The sequence below is a fragment of the Saccopteryx bilineata genome, chromosome 6 (genome assembly GCF_036850765.1).
Source record: "Saccopteryx bilineata isolate mSacBil1 chromosome 6, mSacBil1_pri_phased_curated, whole genome shotgun sequence".
NCBI classification, from domain to species: Eukaryota; Metazoa; Chordata; class Mammalia; order Chiroptera; family Emballonuridae; genus Saccopteryx; species Saccopteryx bilineata.
This window is the reverse complement of record NC_089495.1, coordinates 112,294,159-112,314,774: the sequence shown is the minus strand read 5'-3', so window position 1 is coordinate 112,314,774 and position 20,616 is coordinate 112,294,159. Positions and strand designations below refer to the sequence as shown.

At 41.1% G+C, this 20,616-nt stretch overlaps 1 protein-coding gene and 1 non-coding gene across 5 annotated transcripts in view; both read right to left on the bottom strand.

Annotated features, from left to right (window-relative positions):
• Nucleotides 1-20,616, bottom strand: part of LRCH1 (leucine rich repeats and calponin homology domain containing 1) — a 219,951-nt gene that overhangs the window by 59,527 nt on the left and 139,808 nt on the right. For all 4 annotated transcript variants that reach the window (XM_066235024.1, XM_066235026.1, XM_066235025.1 and 1 more), the window contains exons 4-8: nucleotides 13,269-13,374; nucleotides 7,638-7,774; nucleotides 6,761-6,888; nucleotides 5,207-5,270; nucleotides 2,262-2,367 (exon numbers count right to left, since the gene is read on the bottom strand). In XM_066235024.1, the coding sequence (XP_066091121.1) occupies nucleotides 2,262-2,367; nucleotides 5,207-5,270; nucleotides 6,761-6,888; nucleotides 7,638-7,774; nucleotides 13,269-13,374 (541 nt within the window). The remainder of the gene's footprint in view (nucleotides 1-2,261; nucleotides 2,368-5,206; nucleotides 5,271-6,760; nucleotides 6,889-7,637; nucleotides 7,775-13,268; nucleotides 13,375-20,616) is intronic.
• On the bottom strand, nucleotides 5,826-5,901 carry TRNAA-UGC (transfer RNA alanine (anticodon UGC)). Its single transcript has one exon. It is a non-coding gene; the product is annotated as a tRNA-Ala (tRNA).

Here is a 20,616-nt window from a genome sequence, read left to right as displayed (position 1 = left end):
GTACCAATGTCTTCTCTCTGATCTGAAGACTACAAAGAACCAAGAAGGACCACACTCAAGACTCCTGGCCGGCAGAACACTCATTTCTACAATAGAAGGAAAAAACTCACTCCTAACAAGTCATACAATTATTTTACTTTAAAAATCTGCCTAACACCCTATATTCTTATACTATATAATATAATAAAACTTATCTAAATTAATAAAGTGGCAGTTATATTTGTGCATAAAGTATACAGTTATATTTTTGGAACCATATATAAATCGTTCCAATCATGATCTCAAATCAACATAAATGCTAAATTTAGGTGCTCAACTTAAAAACCTAAATGTAGGAAGCGAAAGCAAACACTAAAGCTTGAGTTAGTTTAAATGGCTCTCCTATGACTAAGGAGAGTATATTCAAACTATTAGGGACGTGAACTGCAGTTTAATTTAATTCTAAACTATTCATTCATCATGAAATAGTCTCTCACAGATTAGTAGAACACTAAATTTTAATATTTTCTTTAAAAATCACTGAATGGAGAGAAGCAGTCAAAAATACTGCCATAATGTAATCAAATGAGGGCTTCTCACCAAGCTATGAAATATAATACTAGAAATTTTTTTTTTTTTTTTGTATTTTTCTGAAGCTGGAAACAGGGAGAGACAGTCAGACAGACTCCCGCATGCGCCCGACCAGGATCCACCCGGCACGCCCACCAGGGGGCGACGCTCTGCCCACCAGGGAGCGATGCTCTGCCCCTCCGGGGCATCGCTCTGTCCCGACCAGAGCCACTCCAGCGCCTGGGGCAGAGGCCAAGGACCCATCCCCAGCACCTGGGCCATCTTTGCTCCAATGGAGCCTCGGCTGCGGGAGGGGAAGAGAGAGACAGAGAGGAAGGAGAGGGGGAGGGGTGGAGAGGCAGATGGGCGCCTCTCCTGTGTGCCCTGGCCAGGAATCGAACCCGAGACCTCTGCACGCCAGACCGATGCTCTACCACTGAGCCAACCGGCCAGGGCCTATAATACTAGGATTTTGAAGGTATGCAAGACATAGAATGCTTAGTGATCATTTCGTATTATTTTTTTTTTTGGTTTTATTTATTTATTTATTTATTTATTTATTTATTTTATAGAGACAGAGAGTGAGTCAGAGAGAGGGACAGACAGACAGGAACGGAGAGAGATGGGAAGCATCAATCATTAGTTTTTCGTTGCAACACCTTAGTTGTTAATTGATTGCTTTCTCACATGTGCCTTGACCGCGGGCCTTCAGCAGACCGAGCAACCCCTTGCTTGAGCCAGCGACCTTGGGTCCAAGCTGGTGAGCCTCGCTCAAACCAGATAAGCCTGCGCTCAAGCTGGAGACCTCGGGGTCTCGAACCTGGGTCCTTCCGCATCCCAGTCTGACGCTCTATCCACTGCGCCACCACCAGGTCAGGCTCATTTGGTATTATTAAAGAACCACAGAATTTTAAAGCTACAGAAGCTGTTAGAGATTCCCTAATCTCATCATCTAATCATTTATAGGTGAGAGAATTAAGGTCAATTGACTTGTCCAAAGTCAAACTGGAGGATACAACTCAACTGCATTGCCCACCCTCATGCCTTGTTAGTTGTGGTTGTGCAACCAAGTCCAGCTTGTAAGTGACGAGTGGACGGGTGCTCCTCGTAGCCCAGTCATAGAAACTTTCTGTGAGGAAACCTGCACGTTCTTTCCCTTCTGCCTTGAAACAGAAGGACTCAGAAACTATGGAAGTCTTGTGTTAAAGACAGTGAAAAGTCACAGCATGAAAAAATCTTAGGTCCCTGAATCACCACTTGGATTGCAGTTGCTGTCAATCATCAACTCCCCTTTGAACTTAATTTGGATTGTGTTAAACCAATGAAATTTGGGGGTTTTATGTGTTACAATAGCTAGGTAATAGTTGTGCTAAATAATATTTCTACGTATCAATATTTTCTTTCCAATAATGGGTTTAAAGAACCTTGTATAAATCTTCAGAATGAGAACAGCCTCTTTATTTACTATCTGCATGATCACCGGCAAATTACTTAAACTCCTGAGCCTTGGTTTCTTCTTCAAAATTGAGACAGAGTATCCACCTCAGAGTTTTGAACTTTCAATGAGATCACCTTCACAGATGAGCACAGTACCTGGTGCATAGGAAATGCTCAACAAACATTAACTATTTTTATTGCCCCAGTTGTTCATACTGTAAACATAGCATTTGAAACTTAAACACAGCATTTCTCCCCATTTTTCATTCTCTGACCTTTTACTGGACTAACGTGATGGCACGAATCCTCCTTGATGACCTGTTCTTCTTCCATGATATTTGACATTGGGACATTGAGGCTAACAGCATCTTCATCAGAAGGCTAAAAAGAAACAGGAAGCACGTCACTCCAGGGATAAGTGTTATCAATGTAGATTAATAAGAGAATGCTATGTGAATAAAAAAAAGAAGACTGTGATTCTCAGAAGCATAATATTGAGTATAAGGCACCAGGTTCAAAGGACAATTCCACTTACATAAGCTCAAAAATGGGCAAAACTAATCCATGGTGTTTGAAGTCAGGATACTGGTTGCTCTTGGGTTTGGGGGTGGGTACATGAGTGGGGCTTTCTGGGGTGCTGGCAAAGTCTTATTTCTTAACTGGGAGCTGATAATATAGTTCACTTGTCAAAATTCATCAAGCTAACACTCATATACTTCTCTCTACATGTTTGAAGCTGAAATGTCAGGTGTCTGACAATATTTCTAACCTAAGAGCCACAGTCGGTACCAAGAAGGACGGAGTAACACGTGACAGGGCAGGAATACTTGCAAATACACTATCACAGTAGTCCTAAGTTGAACCAACTGATTTGATAAGGATATTTCTGTGAGATCTGATGACATTAATTTACCAAAACTAAGGTTTCATGTAACTTGTCACAGAAAGCACAGAGTCCGCCTCTGTGACAATATCACATTTACAGTGCATGCTTTGTAAATTTGGCTTCAGCTCATTTCCCTGTTTTGGGATGAGGATGCTGCATTAAATATATAAAAGTGCTAAATGATCACAGCACTTAAACGGAACGTGTTATGTACAATTTTCAGAGTAACGCCCTCTCTGGGGGTCTTTTCTCCCATATCAGTTGATGACGTTTATTCAGAAAATCTATATGAGCCTGTCACAAGTGAAATATGGAACCTCATTTATCTTCCTATGTCTCTGCTTCAGGGATGTTATTTATTGAAACGCTTTTCAAATCACGGGAATCAGGAATGTCCACAGAACTCATGTCAGCTGCTTCTGGCTTGCCCCTCAATTCCCGAGACTGACTTGCAGAGTACAGTGTCCGTTTATTTTTGGACACAAGCACAAATTGTTTAAAACTGGCAGAAAACAAATGTGCCTTTTCTTCATTAAACAGATGTTCAATGAGCACCTAACTTTTTGACTTGTTCATCTTGAGAACAATGAGTTTAACTGCTTGGTGATAAAATGCTGAATTGATCAGATAATGGCAACAGCAAGAAAGGAAGCAGGTGTGATCTCTGAACCCCACAAGGAGTGGGGAAGATAACTCACCACAGGTAACGTACTGCCAAACATGGAGAAAACAGAAAACGGCACTGGTTACTTCAGAAACTATCATTCTAAAAAACGAATCTCTCGAAGGTGTCCCAGGTAAAGAGGCTACAATGTGAGGGTTGTGCATTTTATCCTGGTGAATGTCATCTTCTCTATAGTCCTTCCTTCCACCCTCCCCCGTCTCAAAAACTCACAGAATTCCAAAGACATGCATCTAGTTAAAAAGGGAGAAATTAAACTCTTGGCCTCCTCCTTTAGAACGATATTAGCATCCTACTTAAACTAAGTGAGAACAAAAGGACAATGAAGTTCTTTGTGTGATGTTTCATTAATAAGCTTAATTATCCTTAGAAGACACAGATAAAGGAGAAAGCAGAGTCAATTTTAATTTAAGAGAAAATAAGCTTAGGGTGAGTAATTTCTGAAACAATGAGGCATTTCAGGGGACTTACAAATTTTAATAAAGCTAAGGGAGTTGATTAAATACAACTTATAAAGCAATTGAAGTGCTGAGCGTTTTCTCCCCCAGAGAACCACACTAAACCACTCATGTGGCCATATGCATGTCATTTTCTTTTACTGACATGGCCCTTTTTTCTGCCTACTAACTCTTCTTTTTTGAAGTATTCTATTAGAAACATTTTTAGATATTCTAGTTTTTTTTAATACCCTGCTTTATAAAGCATTTTTTTTTTGGAAAATAAATTCAAATACCTTAATAATATTTTAAACTTCAAACATCTGAAGAGAACTGGAAATAGGCATTTTTCCTAGAGTCACACAAAATACAAATGTAGATTCCTTAGATGGGATAATTGACCTATTAATTATGTCTTCAAAGAGGATTATAATGTTTCAAACTCTACAAAACTCAAGTTAAGTTCCCTCAACAAGGAAAGACCCGATGAGACATCATCCCTTACTCCACCTGTCCCTGTTAGCTCCCCAGGTCAAGAAGCCCCATTTAATTGTATATTAGTGAAGAAACTGGGGGAACCTAACAGACTATGACTGAAATAACGAATGTGCTAAATAAGCTATTTTATACCCACATTAGGAAGATCTAGTGTGGGAGGACTCTGCTTATAACTAAACAAGCATTTTACCCAATGGTCTGAAAAGAGTTCCAGGAAACAAATACTGCTGTAAATATTATGAGTACTCATAAATGCATTTTCTTGGGGTAAACTGCTAAAATGAAATGTACATTCAATTCCTGAATATTTATGCATGCATATAACAACGTGTTCCTAAATTACTCTGTCACTTAAAAACAAGCATTTTATTTAAAAAAAAAAAATGACTCGTGGATATTTGCATTATCAGTTAGTAACTTCATAATACTTATTAAGCATTCAAAAATATTCCACATAATGTGTGGGGAGGGGGAGATGGGAGAAGGGGAAGAGAAAGCACCCCTACGCCTGAGACAGTTACAAAATATTAAAGATGCAGAAAAAGATAACAACAGCTAATATTTATATAACACTTGGAGGCTTTCAAATTGCTTTCACAAGCATTATCACATATTTTTATGCAGAAAGTTAATACCTTTTACCAGAAAAGAGTTCAATAAGTGCAGCGGATCTGTCTAGCAGCAGAGAAAGGAATAAAAAAATCATGAATGGATTACCTCTGTGGCAGACAACCGCTTATCTCCATTATCACTCCCAACGCCTGAATCAGAATCCTTCTTGCTGGGAGAGAGGCCATCAATATGGAATTCATTTAGAAAAAAATTAAAAATCACAAAGTTCACAAGATAATCAATTTATAGGCAAATAATGAGTCTGCTATACAAATTTTTATTATTACCATAAGGCAACAAATCAGCTCAGTACTGAAGGGTGTTCAGACAAAGGCCTAATGAAAACCAGATACTCATATTGTCTAAACAGAGTACAAATGAATTCTTTGTGTTCAAGGTTTCGTAGATTTACTCTTTAACCAAGTGGCCTGGTGTTTTTTGGGGGGGTTTTTTTTTCTGTATTTTTTCTGAAGCCAGAAACGGGGAGAGACAGTCAGACAGACTCCCGCATGCGCCCGACCGGGATCCACCCGGCACGCCCACCAGGGGGCGTCGCTCTGTTGCGACCAGAGCCACTCTAGCGCCTGGGGCAGCGGCCGAAGAGCCATCCCCAGCGCCTGGGCTATCTTTGCTCCAATGGAGCCTCGGCTGCGGGAAGGGGAGAAAGAGACAGAGAGGAAGGAGAGGGGGAGGGGTGGAGAAGCAGATAGACGCTTCTCCTGTGTGCCCTGGCCGGGAATCGAACCCAGGACTTCTGCACGCAAGGCCGACGCTCTACCGCTGAGCCAACCGGCCAGGGCCCTAGCCTGTTTTTTGAAACTAAACAATTTTCTTATTTTACTAATTCCAGCAGATAAAAAAGCAACAACTATCTACTTATTTTTACATCTTATGTCTTAAATGTTGGTAATCTAGAATAATTCTGTAAACTTTAATCCAGAAACTAAATAGATTTGATGGTATGTTTTTAAAAAATAATGAATATATATTTTAAACATTATATAACTGTTAGATTCTTTTTTTTAGTAAAACATTAAGAAAAGATTTCTGCAGTGAAGACTTCTCAAAATCAATCTGTGTTCTATAAGTGTGTTCAGGGTGGAAATTTTGTTCACCGAAAATTCGAAGCCCTATTTATGCCAATGAAAGACTGAGGCTATGTGAAAGGATTCTAACACTTCCATTCTAAACAGGAAATGGCAAAACTATGCATACTGCATTTTGAAAAGAGAATTGAAAAAATAAAACCTGAACAATGTTCCCGAGGCATATTAAAAATGAATTAACTAAAAAAAGGCATGCCTGAGCTCGATAGTTTTAATTAATAAGTAAAAAAACCCGTTTACATTATAGATCTTATTTTTAAGGATATATGTATATATACACACACACACACATATATATATATATGAGCATGCACATACACACATAGCACTCAAGAAAGACAGATTTTTGATTAGGAGAGAGTAGATAAGATTTGAGAGATGCCAACATGTTATCAACAGTATCAATTTTCTCTTTCCTATTATAAAAGTTTCTGAAACTCTGAGCTATAAATATGTGTCGGTTGAGTGAAGCAAAAGAATTTTGGAGGTAGTTACCTTGGCCTATTAAAAAAATATATTAACAGGGGCTTAGAGCCAGGGCAGGGTCACTCACCTGTCCTCCACGTGCTGGTGTGACTGTGGCCTCTCCATCGTGTGGAGATAAAGGGAGTCAGTCGCCTTGATCTGACAGGCTTGTATGCTCAGATATTTGAATATGTGCACTTTGCCTTTTGTGCAAATCTATGGGGAAATTAATAATACATATGTATTTTTTAATGGCAAGACAAAATATAAACACTAGACAGCTGACTGTATATTTTAATTTTGCATTTTCATTTTAAGTAACACTTCAACGATGCACACCAAATTTGAGCTCTACAGAACATACACAAATTTAGGCAGTCATTTCCTCCAAATCCCACTTGGAATAGAAAACCACACTCAAGCAATTTCTAGTTTTCCTTGCATTAAAATGCAAAATCCTAACAGAAATGTGTTTAAGTATAAGTAGTGTAAGAAATATAAAAGCCAAGTAAATAACCTGGCAACATTCCAATTCTGGAAGCACATATACTTCATTTCTCCTCATAATTTAATATTTGAACTGGAATCTTGTCTCTAAATAACCAATAATCACATTCCAAAGTGCTTCAGCTCTAGTTCCCATCTAAGGTTACAGTAACATATTTACTCTTTTCACTCCATGAAAAAGTTTCAAATGTGTGCACAAATAATAAAATAATCACACATATTTAGAGGATTGCAGTGATGGGAACAGTGAGCCTAATACTGGTATATGGACTAGAGGTAGCAGAAGACAACTTACTGTAACCAGATGCACCCAGGGTTTCATCTGCTTAGAGACTGTGACTGTTTAGGAGCATGTCTAATGCAATATTAAATCACCAGAATTTCAACACACCAGCTCGGCCCAGAACTGCCAGAGCACTACTGAGAGCATATCCTGCATATCTTTGCCAGACCCTCACCTGTGCAGGAGGCGATTGCAAAGGGTTATTTTCAAGTAGTAATACTTGCAGCTGCTTCATCTCTCTAAAACAAATGGGAATCACGAGCACTTTATTGCAGGAAAAATCAAACTTTACCAAGGGAAGATCTACTAGTTCTAAAGGAATAGAAAAAAGAAGAAGGGGAAAAAAAACTCAGAAAGCAACAAAATTGAACGGCCACACAACATTCAACAATTTACTTTTTGCTTATCAGAATAGATATCATTTAGCATAATTATCGATAAAAGCAAGTTGTGCATTACAAATATTCAGTATATGAATAGGTATATTATTTTACCAAAGGGGAGGGGAAATCTTTCACAGGGAGCCCAATACTTCTAAATTCCTGTTAGTTCTAATAAGAACTAGAAATACTTGATATTTACAATTGTTTAAAAATGCTTCCCCCTCCCAGCAAACAATCACATAAGCCACACCATACAGAACATGCTTTAACTTCAAAATGTTTTCAAGAAGTACTTCATAGCATATGAATAATACGCCAATTACAAAACAGCTTTATGCATTTAATGTATCTGGCTGGCATGACCTCAGAACTAATTATAAGAAATCTGTTTGTGGTTTTATAACTGCACTTTTTAAAGATTCAGAATTTTGCAATGAACCCCGTAATCCTGATTCGACAGGGCTTTATTCCACTGTTTTTGAGAAGTCTTCTGTAGCTCCACAAATAAGACAGAACATTATATTTAGCTTAGAGGCTCCACCCAGCCTCATAATAAACACTCAGTCATTTCAAGCATTCCAACCGACATTGGCAGCTGCAAGAAACAAGTCAAGTACATTCCCACACAGCAAAGAGGCTGAAACAAGCTACACTTGTAGGGGGACAGGGGACAAACCACCAAGATCTCTGTTTGAGAGGCTCTGGAGGGCTCGCTTCAAAATGGGCCTCAGCACATCTGTTACCGGACCTGATAAGGGTTGAAACATGGTGCTTTCAAGTACTCAAGGATTCCAAAGAGGAGGAAGGCAGAACTATAAAAAGACGAGGACCCAAAGGCAGTGCCCTGGAGTAAGAATTCGCACTATTCCTCCTCCCAACCTATATGCCATGGGTTTCCATTTCATTCAGCTAAACTACCTTCAGGTTGCATCAGCAGTCACCTAGCAACCAGTATCTCTTCTCCAGAATTCAACTCACTCTCTCTCTCATAATGCAGCAAACTACTTTGTGTTAAAGAAAGAAGCCACAGCCTGACCAGGCGGTGGCGCAGTGGATAGAGCGTCGGACTGGGATGCAGAGGACCCAGGTTCGAGACCCCGAAGTCGCCAGCTTGAGCGTGGGCTCATCTGGTTTGAGCAAAAGTCTACCAGCTTGAACCCAAGGTCGCTGGGTCCAACAAGGGGTTACTCAGTCTGCTGAAGGCCCGCGGTCAAGGCACATATGAGAAAGCAATCAATGAACAACTAAGGTGTTGCAAGCGCAATGAAAAACTAATGATTGATGCTTCTCATCTCTCTCCGTTCCTGTCTGTCTGTCCCTGTCTATCCCTCGCTCTGACTCACTCTCTGTCTCTGTAATAAATAAATAAATAAATAAATAAGACTTAAAAAAAAAAAAAAAAAAAAAAAAAAAAGAAAGAAAGAAGCCACAGAGCTGAAATGCTAGAAGGCAGAGCTGAAATGCTAGAAGGCAGGCAGAACATGGAACTCAGCAGGTCCCAAATTCAGGTCCAGGAGAGATGACTGGGGTAGAGAAACTCAGGAAGTGTATTTTTTAAAATTTTCGTTAGTTCACTGCTCCAAGCCAGCTGTCCTGGCCAGTGGCAGGGCAAGTGATTTGCTGAGCACACATCAGTCCTGGTTATGGCCTTGAGGAAAGGGCTCTGGGAAGCGGAGGTGCAGAAGGGAGGGAGGAAGTCAATCTGGAAAACAGCTTGGAATTCTGAGAGTCAAAAAAAAAGAGGGAGGGGAGTAAGACCCCTTTTTATTTCACAGTTACTTTCTGAAACAGGTAAGAATTAGGAAGGGGGATGAGGTTATATGTAAAAAAAAAAAAGCATCTCCTTGCTGTAACCTCTCGTAATATTAATTTTCCTCTGTAATGATTAACTTTATTTATGTTAGGGTAAGAAATCAGTGGAAAATTTTAACCGACTCTGGCTCCTCAGAAATTCTTTGCCACTTAAACGGAAGTATTTTTAAAGCAAACCTAGAGGGCTGAATTCCTGGAAGACCCAGCAGGAGGGGGAGGGAAGCCACTTATACAAGTAAATAAAAGTAGGAAAGGCAATGACCATATTAATTTAGGAGAACTAGAACCTGACAGTTTCACAACAAGAAAATAAGAACTTCAGCCCAGAAAAGGTCAAAAGAAACAAAGCAGAAAAAGAAAGAGAAAATAAAAAGGATGTCATTTCTCTCTGTGTTATAAAGAAGGGCAATGAATGGTCATGCACTGTCCATCTGGTCCTGGAAAGAACAAAACGCAGTTGCCTCATTGCAGCTATTGTAGTAAAATTGTTGTGGGTGATGAGGCCACAAACATTTCTCCCTCCTCAAGCTGAAAGCGTGTGAGAAGGGGTCCTCAGGAGGAAAAGCAAGAAGTAGGTAAATACGGAAAGTCTTTCATTTCGGGGCCTGAAAGCATTATCAAGGAAGGCTCTTTTGTTCATAGAGTTCTCCAGAGGGAAGCAAAACAGAGCCTTGATATTCAGTAAATTATTTTTTTTTTAAAGATTTTTCAGTACTCTGATGTTTTAGCTTTGAGCGGATTTTCAAATACTGAACCTGAGTAAACACAATTATGGAAAGTAGACAAATTCGTAACTGGTAGTTTTAGGGAAAGGAACGCTGTGAAGGTGAGAGTGAGGAGTGGTGAGAGGAACTCAAGTGATTTCTGTAGATGCACTTTCCACACATTTCTAAACTATTACAACTGTGATAGTTACAGGCAGCTGTAAAACACTTAAATTTTTCTTTTGAAAAGAAGAATACAATGATATGTGATGATTTCTCAGTGATTAACATGAAAGCCTAAATTTAAATGAACGTTTTCTTCCATGCTATGAAAGGTTGCATGCTTATAAGTTTGCTGTTCGTACAAACTGCACTTGCTTAAATGAAGAAAAACAACTCCTGGCCCTGGCCGGTTGGCTCAGTGGTAGAGCGTCGGCCTGGCGTGCGGGGGACCCGGATTCGATTCCCGGCCAGGGCACATAGGAGAAGCGCCCATTTGCTTCTCCACACCCCCCCCCCCTCCGTCTCTCTCTTCCCCTCCTGCAGCCAAGGTTCCATTGGAGCAAAGATGGCCCGGGCGCTGGGGATGGCTCTTTGGCCTCTGCCCCAAGCGCTAGAGTGGCTCTGGTCGCAGCAGAGTGACCCCCCGGAGGAGCAGATCATCGCCCCCTGGTGGGCAGAGCATCGCCCCTGGTGGGCGTGCCGGGTGGATCCCGGTCGGGCGCATGCGGGAGTCTGTCTGACTGTCTCTCCCCATTTCCAGCTTCAGAAAAATACAAAAAAAAAAAAAAGAAAAGAAAAACAATTCCAAACATTCATATATGTATTGCACAATGACAAAATGAAAAATCAATATTTTTATACCAAGTCATCATAAGTAATAAAGAAATAAATATTTATATTGAGATAGTTTCCAATTCTACTACTTCTTTTTTTTTAAGAGAGAGAGAGACGGAAGGAGGGAAGAGAGAGATAAAGCATCAACTCATAGCTGTGGCACTTCAGTTGTTCACTGACTGCTTTCTCATACCTGCCTTAACAGGGGGCTCCAGATGAGCCAGTGACCCCTTGCTCAAGCCAGCGACCATGGGCTCAAACCAGAGACCTTGGGCTTCAGGCGAGCAACCTTGGGCTTCAAGCTAGCGACCTTTAGGCTCAAGCCAGGAACCATAGGGTCATCTCTATGATCCCATGCTCAAGCCAGAAACCCTGTGCTCAAACAGGATGAGCCCACGCTCAAGCTGGTGACCTCAGGATTTTGAACCTGGGTCCTCTGCATCCCAGTCTGATGCTCTGTCCACTGTGCCACCACGTGGTCAGGCCCAACTCTACTTCTTTAAAATGCTAGTCAGTGTGAGAAAGATGAGGATGGCAAACATTTAAACCTTCCATCTATAAAGCACATTACATTTCATAAAGTTCTTTCCCTTTCATGAGCACTATTTTCTTGCCTCAAATAATGAAGCATTTCAAGACAAGACCAAGAAGCAGAAGAGAATAAAATTCAAGCAGCTGTCATGTAGCACAGCATTAGTATCAGATTAATCAAATGCTGTTTCCAAACACTGGGTGGGGCAGAAGTAGGTTTACAGTGGTTGGCTTGAAAAATAATACAATAATTAATAAACAATAATACAAGAATAAACTGTTTCATGTACTCACACTGTAGTCCTACTTTTGCCCCACCCTGTATACGTTTGTGCTCTGAGGTATAGATTTCAATGTATGTTTGAAATAAGGTAAGCCCAGTGTGTCCTTAAATGAAAATGCTGGAAATCAATGTGATCTTGGAAAACCAGAGAATTCTGGAGAAAGCATTCAGTCTTCTACTGCTCATCAACTCATTCCTGATTCCACTACCACCTACAAGGCTGACTGTCAGAGTTCTTAATGGTACAACACTTCTGAATAGATGTATCCTTTGACGTGAACTCCCACACAGCGTATCTGAAGCCCATCGCTGTCGGAACCGAGTCTGGCTCCACAGCAGGGCTGTCTGAGGGGCTTGGCACTGAGGTTTCGGAGCCATCGCTGCTGCCAGGTCTTCGAAAAAGTCACCCAAACTACCAGTGACCTTAGTCCCAATACCACTGCAGCGGGGGCAGTGCCCTCCTCTGAAGAACAGGTTTTAGACATGGGGGTTTTCAGCCAGGACTCCCAGATCCCTAAAACAAGAAACCCCAACAGGGAGATCTGCAGAACCAAGTGTGTCAGCTAAACTATCAACATGACGTTCCAGAAGATCGCACATCCACACCAAAAGCAATTTGTGTTGTCTCCTGTTGTGAGCTGAATTGTGTGCCTCCAATTCACGTGTTAGAGCCCTACCCCCGGTACCTCAGAATGCAGGTGTATTTGGAGAGAGGGTCTTTAAAGGGGGAATGAAGTCAAAACGAGGTGATTACGGTAGACCCTAATCCAATATGATTGGGGTTCTTCTAAGAGACTGGAACAGACACAGAGTAAAGATGATGTGAAGACACAGGGAGAAGACGCCTCTCTGTAAGTCAAGGAGAGAGGCCTCAGAAGAGACCAAACTGGCTAACACCTTAATCTCGGCTTCCAGCCTTCAGAGCTATGAAAAAATAAATTTCTGTTGTTTAAGCCACTCAGTCTATGGTACATTGTTATGGGAACCTGAACAAACACACTCTCTCTCTCTCTCTCTCTCTCTCTCTCTCTCTCTCACACACACACACACACACACACACACAGCCTTATACAGGGGAATGTCTCATTGCTGTGTTGCTGTGCCCCTTGACTAAAACTACAACTTGATTATAACTTTTCTGCATCGGATATGAGATTCAAATTATAATTAATATCCACAGGCATGCACTACACAAAAGCAAACAAAAATAATCAAAGTCTCTTGTTTTATTCAATTTTCACCCCTTTCTTTTTTACCTTGTGGTAAAACCTTAAGGTAATTTCTTCGGACATTTAGTTCGCGTAGAGATTTCAATTGACCTATCTGCTGGGGCAAGGCTGTGATCTCGTTGCAGCTGACATCCTGTATCGAAAGCAAAGAGAGAAATAATAAATGCCTTTTTTTTTTTTTTAAGAAAATCAAGCACTTTATGTGAAATCCCCTTAAGGAGTTTAAATATGAGGACAACTACACAGGCAGACTTCGGTCTCCAGGGTCCAAACCAAGTAAGGCTTAGCACAGAGGAGAAAGGGCAGTGATTTAAACACTCTCTGGCGAGAGGAGAAAGGGAAAAGAGGACGCTGTGGCCTCCGGCAGCTACTTCGCCAGCCTTAGCCTGCGTTTCCATGCTTCAATCTTATTTCATTGTTGTCTGAAACTCATAAGGCAATATCACTTAGCCTAATTTTTACAGGTCACAAAAGTGTGGCTCAGAAAAGTTAAGTCATTTGTCCAAGGTTTGCAAGTGCCCGAGTTAACCTCTGGAACAAATGACCAGCCCCACCAGTCAGAAGACCCTCTTCCACGGAACCTTGAGAGAGAAGAAAAGGCATCTGATGTCTTACCAAACGCTCCTGTGTTACAGTGAAAAACGGTCAATATCAATGCATTGTTTGGATGCACAATTTATTTCAAAATAGAGTTCTCCCTGGAGGGCTGGAAACCTTAAGCCTGAACACTTTTACCTACATTATACAAGCACAAGTCTGTTGAGTGTGCAGGCTGTGTCTTCTTTGCTTTGAAGATTAATATTCTACTAACTATTGATTGGAACTACCTCTTGACACATGCAAAACGGAGGCATGACATTTTAAATCTTATATATCCATATTATCTCCTGTAACCTACTCTCCCTCTTGGCTCTGGTAGCTCTGTCCTGTTCTCCACTCCTCACCCTAGCCATTCCTTTAGTCTAGATCAGCAATTTTCAACTGCTATGCCACAAGAATTTTTATTCTTGCTATACCTGACTTTTTAGTCAAGGGCACTGACCTATTCTTCCTTAGATTGTCAAATAAAAAAATGACAGCAGCCAACAAAATAGCAGTGTGAATGAATCAAAATTATACTTTTTTTATCAGATCAGCAAAAATTATATTTTTTGGTGTGCCACAAAATTTTAATTTTTTTTCTTCTTTTCCAAGTAAGAGTGGGGGAGATAGAGAGATAGACCCCTGCATGTGCCTCAACTGGAATCCACCCGGCAATTCTCATCTACAGCAGATGCTCTGTCCATCTGGGGCCATGCTTGCAACAGCTACTTTTAGCACCTGAGGCAGAGGCTCCATGGAGCCATCCTCAGCACTTGGAGCCAATGCGCTCTAATCAATTGAGCCATCACTGTGGGAGAGGAAGAGAGAGAGAGAGAAAGGGAAGCTGGGGTGGAGAAGCAGATGGTTGCTTCTCCTGTGTGCCCTGACTGGAATTCAAACCTGGGACATCCACACAATGGGCCAAAACTCTACCACTGAGCCAACCGGCAAGAGCCAGTGTACCACAGAATTTTAGTACTAGTTCATGTGTGTCATGAGGCGAAAAAGGTTGAAAATCGCTTGTCTAGACCAGAGTAATCTCTCGGCTAGACAGGATAATTGTCTCTGGATTGGCTTCCATGTTTCATTCTCCTCCCCAGATCCTTCCTTCCCAGAGTGAAAATTTACCAGTATAAATTTCACTATGTCATTCACCAGCTTAAACATTTACAACAGCTCCTCGGGAACTATAGGACAAAGTCCCACACTCTACAGTGAGGCCCAGCTCTACACTTCAGGTCTGTGTATTTCTGCAACACCAACTCTCCCATGCCCTCCCTGTGTCCCAGACTCGGCATACTGCCTGCAGTTCCTGAGTGTGTGAAGCTGTTTCACTGCCCCAAACCTACTCAGGCCCTGTCCCTGTCTGCTATGCCATTCTCAAGTAGTGTCTTTCTTATCCCACCTACTCATCTTTCAAGACGTAATTCAATGGCCCTGGCCGGTTGGCTCAGTGCTAGAGCATCCACCCAGTGTGTGGATGTCCCGACTCGATTCCCGATCAGGGCACACAGGAGAAGCTCCCATCTTCTTCTCCACCCCTCCCCCCTCTTGCTTCTCTCTCTCTCTCTCTCTCTCTCTCTTGCCCTCCTGCAGCTATGGCTTGATTAGAGTGAGTTAGCCCCCAGCACTGAAAATGGCTCCACGGCCTCCTCCTCAGACTGAGACGAGAGTTCGGTTGCTGAGCAACAGGGCAAGTTCCAGACGAGCAGAGCATCACCCCCTAGTAGGTTTGCTCGGTGGATCCCCGCAGGGGCACATGCGGGAGTCTGTCTCTGCCTCCCCTCTTTTCACTGAATAATAAAATAAAAAAAAGACTTAATTCAAGCCTTGCCTCCTTCCAGAAACCTTTTTTGAGGCTTCTGCCACCTCTCTCACTCCAATGCCCAAGGAGAATTGACAACTTTTGCTTTTGGATCTTACATAAGCCTGTTAAGATATCCATCTGCTCAGATGTTCCTTTTCTCCTAAAAGCCTGTGAGCTCCTGGAGGGAAGAGACCGAGTCTTATTCACTCCCTCTTGGTGACATGCAGAATGCCAGCTATAAGGTAAGGGAATCAATAAATGTTGGGTATAATTTCTAAGTCCACTGCTGTTGACGCTCCATAGTGCTGCAGTTTATTCTGTCTCATAGATGGAACCACAGGATGCTCCAACATACTTGCTGAATCTCTTGCACCTACTTGATACTGTGGAATCACAAATATATTTGGGCTAGGAACGATCCCAATGAGCACAGTCCTCAGATCTCCGCTCATCACTGCTGAAGCTGCAACAACCCCCCACCTTTTCACACCCCCTTTTCGGAAGGTAGCAAAGGCTTGTTTCAAAAATCAGTTTCACATCACTCAGATGAGATGAACTCACCACTGACTGACTAATCCCTCTGAAACCCCCTGAATCCCCAGAACACAAGGGATTGCTGTGGTCAAACCTCATCGAAACATCTCAGGTGACCGCTAATCTGCCAAGTTTATGAAGATACTGAATGAATATCACCTGATAAGGAGGAATGATATCACTCCCACCAAAGGAAATGAAACTGCAATCCATAGAGGAGGAGGGCGCACAGTGCAATCAACCGGCCTATATGTTCTGTACTCAGTTGTCTAACGGGGCGGGGGGGGGGGGGAGATTAGGAACACTAGTTGCTCAGTGCCATCACCTGCAAGCTGGCTGTTGCTGCCTCACTCCTGGCCCAGAGACATCACACTGAATTTTACGAAAAACAACCCTAGTCTTAAAAAAATAAAATAAAATAAAGAAAAAACAAGCACATTTGCAGAGACCTAAGAGTCTAAAGAAGTAATTAGAGAATTAGAAGGTCCAGAGATCTGTTCAGTCACTGAGCCCCTCATTGAGTCAGTAAATCACTCCGCCATTCTGAACATACTTCCAAATATGAGAAATGAGAAGTGAAATGCCTTCTCTGCTCAATTCCTGGGATCTGCTCAGTCATAGAAGTCAATAACCCAGCCCTGCCATGGAAGCTTGACCTTTCTTTGCCTTAACTACGTTGCAAATAAGCAAAAGGTATCATTCCATTCCATCTTTTAAAAGCCCTCACACAAATGGTTCACACATAAGCCCTAGAAATATATGAAATTAAATTACTCTATTGGACTCACAAAATTACACTGGTGATGTGTGTGTGTGGGGGGGCTGTTGTGGGGGAAGAATTAGTGGGAATTACTTTCCATCTCCAGAGAGAATTTATGTAGTTGACAACTAAAATATGTTTTCAGAAGTCTGTGAAAGGCACCATGACAAAGACCCTTCTGTAGTTCAGGGGAATCACAGATTTCAATGTGAAACTAACAATTTAAAGAAGTTTCAAGGTCACAATTTTTAAAAAACATCCTTCTCTTAAAAAAATAAGGAGAGGGAAGAGAAAAGCAAAAAGAGATATATTTAGGTAGCCTACTCACAGAGTGAAATCTCATGGTATTTTCTTCCCATTTTTTTCCTGTGTACTACAGTCACTATTACCCTCTGGTTAGCAATAATTTAGGGTGTTCTGTTTCTCTAAATATAAGGTAATGTTCCCAACATACATTTCTAACATAATGGCTTTATCAAAAAAGATCAATTCCCCTCAGTTATATATTTTTTTTATATTTTTTATTTTTTAGATTTTATTTATTCATTTTTATTAGAGAGAGAGAGAGAGAGAGAGAGAGAACAGGGGGAGGAGCAGGAAACATCAATTCCCATATGTGCCTTGACCAGACAAGCCCAGGGTTTTGAACCGGGAACCTCAGCATTCCAGGTCGACGCTTTATCCACTGTGCCACCACAGGTCAGGCCCCTCAGTTATATTTAAAGAGTTATTTATCAGTAAGGAAAATGGTAACCAATTTACCTTTTCTTTTTCTAAAGAACTTCACATAATGATAAAAGTAAATTTTTCCTACTGACTTATAAGACAGGACATACATAAACAATGAGAAACACGAAGTCCAATTGTCTATTCAAATTTTGAAGGGTAGCCAGTTAAAGTCAAATTATTTTAATAACACTCTGCACCACTGTCACTCACTTCCTGTTCGGCCAAAATTACAAGAAAAAAATGCCCAAGCACATCTAGTACACAAGTGAGATGAAGACTTGCCACTGTTGTATAATCAACAGTGTAGAAAACGGATCAAAACTCTATCCTGGCCCTACCCGGTTGGCTTAGTGGTAGAGCGTCGGACTGGCGTGCAAAGGTCCCGGGTTCGATTCCCGGTCAGGGCACACAGGAGAGGCGCCCATCTGCCTCTCCACCCCTCCCCCTCTCCTTCCTCTCTGTCTCTCTCTTCCCTCCCCAGCCGAGGCTCCATGGGAGCAAAGATGGCCCGGGCGCTGGGGATGGCTCCTTGGCCTCTGCCCCAAGCGCTAGAGTGGCTCTGGTTGTGGCAGAGCGACGCCCCGGAGGGGCAGAGCATCACACCCCCTGGTGGGCAGAGCATCGCCCCTGGTGGGCGTGCCGGGTGGATCCCCGTCAGGCGCATGCGGGAGTCTGTCTGACTGTCTCTCCCCGTTTCCAGCTTCAGAAAAATACAAAAAAAAAACCAAAAAAAACAAAAAAAAAAACCTCTATTCCCTCCCAGCTACTGAACTTGACAAATTTAAGAGGTCATGGATTTCATTACCAAAATAAAAACCCTTAGGTAATTATGTTTTGATTGGCTGGGGAATGAGTAGGAGGCAAGAGGATAATAGTCTAGGTGCTTGGGGATAAGATATTTCTCTTTATTAAATGTAAAAGCAACATTCCTACAAGGGCCTGGTTCTCTGAGATGGCTGTCCATAGTCAGTCCAAAATAAGATGGGGTGTCTTTTTGTTCTTGTTTTTAGTTCATTAAAGAAAATAAGATTTAGGAAGAATTTTTTAAAAAAAAACAATAATGCCTTACACTTCTGAAATTAATTAAAATTTAGCAAGCTATGAATTTCAGATTCAGTGGCTTCTTAGAATAGTCAAATGAACTCCTCTGAATTATCCATTAGCCCTAAGCTATGTCTTAGACAAAGGAAATTATTCCAAGCTTCAGTAAAATCAGATTATCATACATTTAGTGTTACAATCTTAAAATTATATGGGTAGACCATTTATAATCATAACATAAATATTTACTATTTTATTATTTTTCACAAGAGAAATAAATCTAATAATTATACAATAACATAAATATTCAAACTTAGGTGTTTTGTTATTTTTATGGACCAGTCTGTTCAAATATGTTATTTGGATAAAAAACAAAATAGAGAAGTTTATGACTTACATTTATTTTCCACTGGTTTAAATCATCACGCTTCTAGGTAAAAACATTTAATCAGAACATTTCTAGGTAATAAAGAAAGTCTCTAGAAGTGTGAATGCATATTGAAGATTAATACACTTTTGGTAACTAAATGCTAGTTGCTAACTTCCCTTTCAGAATGCAAAAATGACTAGGATTTAAAATATGAGAGAAAATTCTGGGATTATTAATAGGTAATGCTAGGTCATGCTCACTGTTAGAAAATAACACTGTAAAAACGACTATAAGTGTTATAAGGTGTGACCTCTAATGAAAACCAGCGTAAGTACTGTGTCAAGATGATCTCTATTAGAGAAGATTTCTAGTGGGGCGGGGTCATACCGGGAAACTGCACACGGAATCCCCCGAGCTCCCTGGCCCTGCTCTCAGGTTTTTAAAAAACTTCATGTGACTACACTATGGCTTAAATTGTATTTTTGTAATAAATCTAGCTCTTTTTTTTTTTAATTAAAGGAAACACAAATGTTTTGACAAGAAATATAAGCTACTACCACTGGCCTCCTGTTATGTGACCATGCCCTATTTTTGGAAATGTCTTTTGTATGAGTCACTGTGTAACTTGAGGTAAACGTCTTAACCTCTCTGTGCTCATCTAAAAAGAAGTGAGGTTGCCTGACCAGTGGTGATGCAGTGCATAAAACTTCAACCTGAAATGCTGAGGTCATGGGTTTGAAACCCCAGGCTTGCCTGGTCAAGGCACGTACAAGAAGCAACGGGTTGATGCTTTCCACTCCTCCCCTCTTCTCTCTCTCTCCTCTTTAACATCAATTAAAAAATCTTAGAAAAAAGAAAGCAGTGAGATTAAGTAATTCTAATTTCCCTCTAAAATCATAAAAATCCATTTACCATATAAGAAATAATGAGCAGACTTTGTTTGAAGATACTTAACTGATGTTGGAGTAATGTCAACTTGGATTTCTTAGCAATCAAAAACCTCAATGCCTACAGTTCAATATGTTCATTTAAACTCCAGGCTTTTCCAAGCAACTGCTACTATGATCCATTTATTATCTCAGGACTTACTAAACGTCTCTTTCCAGTATAAAACTCTGCTTCCCACCTTTCCACTACCCACAAACACGTGCCCAACCCCACTGCTTTCCATAAGAAAGGCAGAAATTGCAGCAACAGAAGGAACCTTGAGCAAGCCATGGGTTCCCAAATGTCCCATAGAAACCAGAGATGTGCCTGACCTGTGGTGGCACAGTGGATAAAGCAATGACCTGGAATGCTGAGGTCGCCGGTTCAAAACCATGGGCTTGCTCAGTCAAGGCACATATGGGAGTTGATGCTTCCTGCTCCTCCCCTCTTCTCTCTCTACCTCTCTTCCCTCTCTAAAATGAATAAATAAAATCTTTAAAAAAAACACAAAAAAACCAGAGATGTTAGGAGACATCTCCAGAGCTACAAATGGACGAAAGATCAGAGTAGACAGATGAATTTACGTCTCCACTACCTACCTCAGAGACCAAACGCTATCCATAAA